General features: G+C 38.0%; 1 protein-coding gene across 1 annotated transcript in view; it reads left to right on the top strand.

The window, feature by feature from the left end:
- The window catches only part of LOC115211064 (S-adenosylmethionine sensor upstream of mTORC1), a 254,580-nt gene extending 250,276 nt beyond the window's left edge, over positions 1 to 4,304 (top strand). Inside the window, exon 4 of the mRNA XM_029779952.2 lies at positions 3,217 to 4,304. Within this exon, the coding sequence (XP_029635812.1) occupies positions 3,217 to 3,795 (579 nt within the window). The 3' untranslated portion in view covers positions 3,796 to 4,304. The remainder of the gene's footprint in view (positions 1 to 3,216) is intronic.
- Positions 4,305 to 8,208: the final 3,904 nt, after the last annotated feature.

The following is an 8,208-nucleotide window of genomic DNA, read 5'->3' as shown; positions in this document are numbered from 1 at the left end:
TGATGCAGTGGCTGTCTTTATTGACCAACTCAGCTTTAGGTGATTTATTGATAATGTTTGGAGCAGGGTTTTCTTAGACCAGACCCAGGTGTGATCGTTTGGGAGGAACAAAGTTTATTTCCTAGGGTTATAATTGACGAAACTCACAGAACTGTGGCGGGGTGGGGGTCATTTTCATGGATGGGGGTATACTGAGATATGTGATTAATAGGTATTACAGAGGTGTGTAGAGGTGTATGTCATGAACAGGTATTAAATAGCTGTGTCTTACTTGTGTAATTCATACTTATGTATGCATATGTATCGCTGTCAGGAGGTGTGACCAGTAGAGAGTGTCAAGGTTGGAAAAGCTGGTGGGAAAATAGTTTTGTTGATTCAGTCAAAAGATCAATTGCCACCATCAGATTACATAGCAACATAGAAACACCTCTAATTAACAGGTAACACAAAACTGTGTACAGGTATATCTCATAAATGTGTATAGTTATATGTAATTTATAGGTAATATACAATATAGAGATACCTGTATGCACTGTTATATATAATTAATAGGTAATATAAAATATAGCGATACCTATAATTAACACATAATACACACCTATGTAACTGGCCTCCTTTCAGTGCTTGGTGAGGTCTTTGCCAGTATCCTCTTGAAGTGAGAGCAAAATCATCTGCTTGCATTTCAGCAACCAGAGCCATCAGAGTTCAGGCCAAAGAGGTCAACTACTGACAGAATCCTGGTTGTTTGTGAGGCTTTCAGCAGGGGCTGCTTTGAATCTTATGTTGATTTCTGCAAGGCATTTGACTCGGTGAACAGGGATGTTGCTTTGGAGGATTCTGGGGCTGTGCGGTGTACCTCCTCTATAGATTGGGCTGATGATGGCCTTGTACACTGGAACAGTCAGTACAGTTTGGATTGGGGAGCTCAACATCTGGCTTTTTCCCAGTTAGATCTAGGGTCCGTCAGGGTTGGGTCTTGGCTCCTACCGTGTTCAATGCCTGCATGGATTGGATACTTGGCCAAACAGTGGCTCAATCAAGTTGTGGTGCACTCATTGGCGAAACTAGGATTACAGACTCAGATTGTTCTAATAACACAGTTATTAGAACAATCTGTTTTTCTGGATGCCTTCAGGAATGCTCTCTTTTGACTGCAAGGAAGCAGAACCACTTGGCCTGAGAGTTTCTTGGGTCAGGACGAAAATCCAGTCCTTTGTTGGCTTCTTTATGGACTCTGCCTTGTTTGTCTTCATTGTGTGTGATAATGTTGAAGTTGTTGACCACTTCACTTACCTCGGCAGTAAGATTCATTGCAACATTGGCTTCAAGTCCGAAACCCCAGAAAGATTCGAACAAGTTGGTTCAGTTGTGGACTCATTGGACAGGGATGTTTGGTACTGCCAATATCTGTGGAAGAGAACAAAGGTGCAGGCCTTTAGGTCTCTGGTCCTCCCTGTCCTGCTCTATAGCTTATGAGACTTGGACACTGTCCGAGGTCCCTTAGGAGCTGCCTGAATTCTTTTGGTACAAGGATGCTTTGCAGGATTATGGGTTACCATTAGTCAGATTTCATTTCCAACCAACAACTCTTCTCAGAAACTGAGATGCATCCTGCTTCTTGCATGATTGGGGTGTGCTAGTTCTGACTGTTTGGCTTATGTTGCGTAATTTTCCAAGTTAGACCCTGCTTACTATGTTCTCTTCACTGGGGATCTGGATCTGGGTTGACAGCTTGTGTTGGATGACCGCATGCTTCTTGGTCACAATAGATGAGGACTGACCAAAACTCTACTCAACAGGTCAGAGGGTGCAGGAATTTACTGATAAATGGTGAATGCAGCAATACACTGCAATGACACATTCCCCCACACACACACACACGATCTCACCTGACCTGACATACCCATGTTGTGATACCGGTAATTAACAATGCAATAATGTATTAATGGCAAAAATAGTACATGTCCAGACTGCATCATCATCATCATCATCATCAGGTTGATCATCATTTAATGTCCATGCTTCCATACTGACATGGGTTGGGTGACATATATTACATTGTTTTATTTTCTTCTTCTGCAGTTTCCGTGTTTGTCAGTTTTACATTCTGGGGTTTATAGAAATACCAGTAATTTCATGCGGATAAGGCAAGGGATTACATTCCAGCTTCAACCTTAATTTCACTTCTACAATTATTGACTTTGAAAGAAATTAAATTATTTTCTTAAATACTTTCATTTGTAAAATTATTGAACACAGTCTCTCACATTTCTCTCTCTCTCTCTCTCATACACACAAACACACACACAAACACACACATACATTCTATTTTCCAACTAACACCAAACTCCAAGCACAACTATGAACATCTGACAACATAAATTCATTGCGTGTGTGTGTGTGTGTGTGTGTACTAATGTGAATTTCATTTTGAGGCAGTTTATATTTATTTGAAAACAAAACAAATAAAAAATCGAAAGACAGAGACAGGTGAGGGAACGACAAACAAGGTGTCCTCGTTTGATGCTCAGGCAACATGGAAGAGTCTTTGAGAGTTTCGAGCCTACCCTTTTCTACATAAAAGAACAAGGAGAGAAGGCAGATGCAAAGGTGAGGTGGGGGGGGGGGCACAACAGAGAGAGGAAAAAAGTGTGGATTAGGTGGTGGTGTAGGTGGAGGAGGAAAGGTTTATGACCAGCCATGGTGGAATGAGAGAAATGAAAGGTAAAGAAAGAGAAGAAAGTTTTTATTTAGTTGAGAGTATAAAGTGTCTGTTGCTGTTGTTGTTGTTTGTAGATTTGTCTGTTTCCATGGATTTTATATGAAACCCCATGTGACCAGACAGACATGTCCTATTGGTCACACTGAGATTTTGTCTTTCATACACCACCTCATGAGAGAGATACAGTTCTTATGTTGTAGGGAGGGGTTAACTGCAGTAAGGTTCCTTTATATTGCCTGTCATAAATTGATTCATTCAGTTTATTCTTGGCACAATATTAAGGGCATAGCCCCAAATTATTCATAATGTATCAGAACATTTGTTGAGCACTTTGGTGAAAAATACATTGCTGCTATTCATTATGCTCTGTGGAGCACATATCTGTCTTACTAACAAGTAACAGATGTATATGCACACACACACACACGCACATGCACATGCACACGCACATGTTAAGTCTGCATATATTTTACTGTCTCTTTCTCTTTTTTCAGAGTGTTTATCGATGTGATTTCCTCCACTTAGAGACCCAGGAACCTCTGCAAGTGGCACCTGACACACTAGAAACCCTTTTAAACAACCTGAAGAGCCCTGTCCAGAAACTTCCTCAATGTTCCTTCCATGTGGTTGTCTTCTCTTTATTACTGGAATATTTCCCATCTCCGTACCAACGCTGGCTTTGCTGTCTCAAGGCCCACAAGCTGCTCATGATTGACGGTCTGCTGTTAATTGTTTCACCAGATTCTCATCAGCAACATAGAAATGCCCACATGATGAAGAGTTGGAAGAAAGCAATCGAAGCGATGGGTTTCAGTCGATGGCATTACACAAAACTGGAGCACCTGCACTGCATGGCCTTCCGCAAGCTTTATAACATGCAGGACGAAATAAGTTTGATTGCAGGTGATATTTACCCTGACATGATGTACATTCCACAAGATTCAAACGACAGGGAATCAGACTTCCAAGACAACCTCATACAAAGTATTTTCGATGTTGATAACAAAGAATTTTTTGAAAGAACCAGGAGCGAATTACCCAATGAATTTTCTGATGAAGAAGACAGCCCTTGAAAAGTCTTCGGTTAATTAATCAATTTCCTGATGCTGTGATTTTTTTATTCTTTTATTAATTACTTAATTTTCATTTTTTTTTTGTAACTGTTTTGCATCCATTTTGTCCAAACTAGAATGGATGGAATGCTTTTTGAAAATTTCTATCTTTACCAGATAGTGGCTCATGTTTTTATTCCATTATAATCCCAGAGTCTGCTAAACCATTCTTAAAAGAGGTGTGGAATCTATTGTCCACCAAATCTCACTGAAGCAAGTAAAATATTGGCTTTAAAAATATCTGAATCGAATCCCATGTGATGTCCAGTAGGTTAAACCCCATATCTTTTAAATCCTCCTGATAACTCTGCAACATAGGGCAAATAAAAAAAGGGTTGGGGCTTCATATACTTAAATTAATTGAAAACTTTAAAAGCTAATTGTGGCTGACTTTTTAGTTAATCGCTGTCCATCGGTTGTTCACTGATGTGGAAACAACAGACTCAAACTAACAACAACAGCAACAACAAATCTGTGCAACTTTCAAGGGAGGAACTCTTTTGTCTGGAGAGGGAAATATTTTCTCAGTTAAGAATCTACCAATATTGATTACTAATAAGTAATGAATATTGATTACTGATTAGTGATCTACCTTTATTAATTACTAATTAATAACTAATTAGTTGTCAGTATATATTGATTACTGATTAATTATCAATATATAATTAATAATTAATAATCTACCTTAATTACTTATTAGTAATCCATCTACATTAATTACTGATTAACTAGTAATCTGATTACTAATTAATAATCCATCCCTACTGATTGCTAATTGCTAATCCCCCCTCTATTGATCTCATACTCAATCACCAATATATTGTTTTGAGAAGAAAAAGAAATATTTAAGTTTAGCTGGAAATATTTTTATTTTCAATAAACAATTTTTAAAAATCAAAATTGTATTTTATTGTTTTCTTTATGTGGCCATGATGGAGCAACTCCCTCAAGGGTTTTAGTTGACCATATCAACACCAGTAGTCATTTTGAGGTCCAATACATATTTTATCAATCTCTATAAAACTGCTTAGTTCTGGGACATAAATAAACAAAACACACACACACACACACACACACACACACACACGTTACAGTGGCCATCCCCACTCCTTGGATCACCAAATTATCCCTTCTCATGCATTATGCTTGTTTTATCTCTCTACTCCATTCCTGCAGCCTACACAAACACATCATCTTTCTGTCTTCTTCCCCTGTCAAAAGTATCTTTACTATCATAATGCTAGTATACCTGTGGCCTCCCCAACTCTTACACCCCTCCCCTCAATCCTTAGAGATGTTTCCTCCCACTTCCCCTATCTCTTCCCCATACACACACACACTCTAGCAACACTCATTCCTCCCCACTACCACTCCGTTCACCGTTCCACAGCAAAACCCGTTATACTACACTTTGAGAATTTTTGATATCTTGGCATCTGAAGCAGCTGAAGATACGATAGTTTGACCAAGCAAAAATAAATATAGAGATAAACACATTTGATCAAATGTGGACATACGACAGTTTAACATAACAGCAATGATATATATATATATATATATATATATATCATCATCACCATCATCATCATTTAACATCCATATTCCATGCTGGCATGAGTTGGATGGTTTGACAAGAAACCAGTGAGCCAATGACTGCATTGTGGTCCAGTGCCTTCTTTGGCATGGTTACCATGGCTGGACGCCCTTCCTAATGCCAACCACTTTGCAGAGTGTACTGGGTGCTTTTTATGTGTTGTGACACCAGCCATATTGAGGTTACCATGTAGCTCACAACAGACCCAGATGGGAGGAGTGGGGGTTAAGGTATGAGGAAAGAGCAGGGTCTTGTTGTAGAGGAGCTACATGGCTACTGACATGTAGGAAAGAGAGAGAGAGATTAATTGTCAATATTCAATATGGTTGTGAGTTGATAGATTTTGAGGTGAAAGATGGAAATCTAATTACATTTTGAAGAATTAGACAAACTCTCCAATAAGAAATGCGATGTGTGACAAACCAAGGGTTGGGGTATACTTGTTGGAATTATTTTTAGGGAGGGTTTATGTTGAGTGAGTCTGTTGAGAGGAGCAAAAGTATTTTTAATGGTAAGAGCGAATGAGTGTGTGGTTTGACACTGGTCAAATGGTTGTTTGGGCGTTGTTAGGGTTTTCTATTAAAACAAACAGGTTTTATTATGAGAATGGAACAAAAAAATATAGTTAAACAGAATGAATGAAGAACTGTGGAAAATAGATGGGAGGAGGCTGGCTGAGAGGGGAAAACATCAAAGAAAGAAACAGAAGATGAACTGCAGAGGGAAGGAAAAAAAGAGAAAACAACAGAGAATGTAGCCATTGAAATAAGTGTCTGTCTGTGTGTCCTAGTTTAATAAACCTCCACCCCTACCTCTGTCAGTCTTCCATCACCTGGCCACCATTGGTGGTGGCCTCCATTGGGTGTCTGGAGAGAAATATAAGGGGAGAGGGGTTGATATAACCCCACTCCCCAGTTTAACACCACCCACAACCATCACCTATATTTTGGGGACCTTCAGCAGAGTCTACTGTTTTAAGCCAGGGTGGGGAACCCTGGGAGATGGTATAGTTGAAGCCCTTCATTTTGTGGGGTTGAAATAAAAATAGAAAATGAAGGGAATAAATATAGGAAAGGGGACATAAAATGGGAAAGATCAGAATTGGGAGCTGGATTGAGAGAAGAGAGAATGAAGGAAGGAGAGGAAGAAATGTGTGGGAGAGAGACGGGTGGGAGGGAGGGAGTTGGAACTGGATGAACCGACAAAAACTGAGAAATTATGAAATATAAAAAGAGAAGAAAATACGAAATATTGTAGGGAAGAAGATAAAGAATGAAAGATGAGAAGGAAGAGAAAGAAATTGAAAATAAAAATTATTGAAAGAAGAAAAGTGAATAAATAAATAAACAGAAAAAAAGAAAATAAATTTACTAGGGAAGAAAAATAAAAAAGAAAGTGGATGAAAATGGTGATAAAATAAATAAATGAAAGAAACAGAGATGGAATGTGTGTGTGTGTGTGTGTGTGTTTATATATGCATGCATACATACATATATGTATGTATGTGTGTAAGTATATATATTTATGTATATATATATGTATGTATGTATATACACACGTATTCATATAAATGTGTATGTGTAAAATATCTGTTACATATATCTGAGTGTTTAAATAGCTGTGTGTGTCTCTCTCTCTCTTTATATATAAATATATATATACACACACACACTGAGTATATATATACTGTTCGGAGATCTGTAATATATATATGAGAGCTCAAACAGACGTATGTGTATTACACACGTATATGTTTATATCATAAACACACTCTCACACACATTATATTCTATAGATACACATGTTTTCTAAAGGTTTATTTGTTTATAATATTATATACCCAGATGTATATATTTATGTGATGTGTACCTGTATGTGTGAGATGTATATATACACACTTGCACTTATATACACATAAGTATATACACACATGCATGAGTGTATATACATGTGTGTGTGTGTGTAAACAAAAAGAAGGAAGTGAAAATAATGGAAAGAAAAGATGTTTTCTTTAATATTGAAAGGGGTGTTACATGGGTGGGTATGAGGTAGTGTGTACTGAATAGAAGTAGGGTAGATTTGGGACGTAGGGTGGAAGATTTTGTTACCTTCAGCCTTCTTGTTTCTTGGTGCATTTCTGCTGATCAGGAGACATGAAAGCTAAAAGAAAGGGGAAAAAAGCAGAAACTCTCTTCTTCTTCTCGCTGCTGCCCAGATGGTCTCCATACATTGCTGTGAGTGTAGACAAGTGCTCCACACTGCTTCACTACTCACTTACCAACCCATCCACCGCCTTCTACATTTTCTTTCCTCTCCCTGCCTCATTGACTCCATGTGTACATGGATGTATATCATACATACATACACATATATATATATATATATATTCATGCGTATATTTATTAATATTTAGCAGAAGCAACAGAGTGACTCAAGGGCCGAGAGTTTTCGTGTGTTAGCACTTATGAAACCGGTTACAAATTGAGGGGTCGTGAATTTACAACTCCTTGGTGTGTGACCAGTTTTATAAGTGCTAACATACAACAACTCTCAGCCCTTGAGTCACTCTGTTGCTTCTACTAAATATCAATAAATGTATACTTATATTTACCCATGCTTTGAGTTCTAATTTTCCTGTTTGCATCATCAAACTTGTATACACACATATCTATCTATCTATCTATCTATCTATCTATCTATCTATCTATCTGTCTGTCTGTCTGTCTGTCTGTCTGTATATATATATATATATATATATATACGAGAGTGAGTCAAAAAGT

This window comes from Octopus sinensis, linkage group LG4 (genome assembly GCF_006345805.1).
Source record: "Octopus sinensis linkage group LG4, ASM634580v1, whole genome shotgun sequence".
NCBI classification, from domain to species: Eukaryota; Metazoa; Mollusca; class Cephalopoda; order Octopoda; family Octopodidae; genus Octopus; species Octopus sinensis.
The sequence above is the reverse complement of the archived record's forward strand: the minus strand, read 5'-3'. Positions and strand labels throughout refer to the sequence as shown.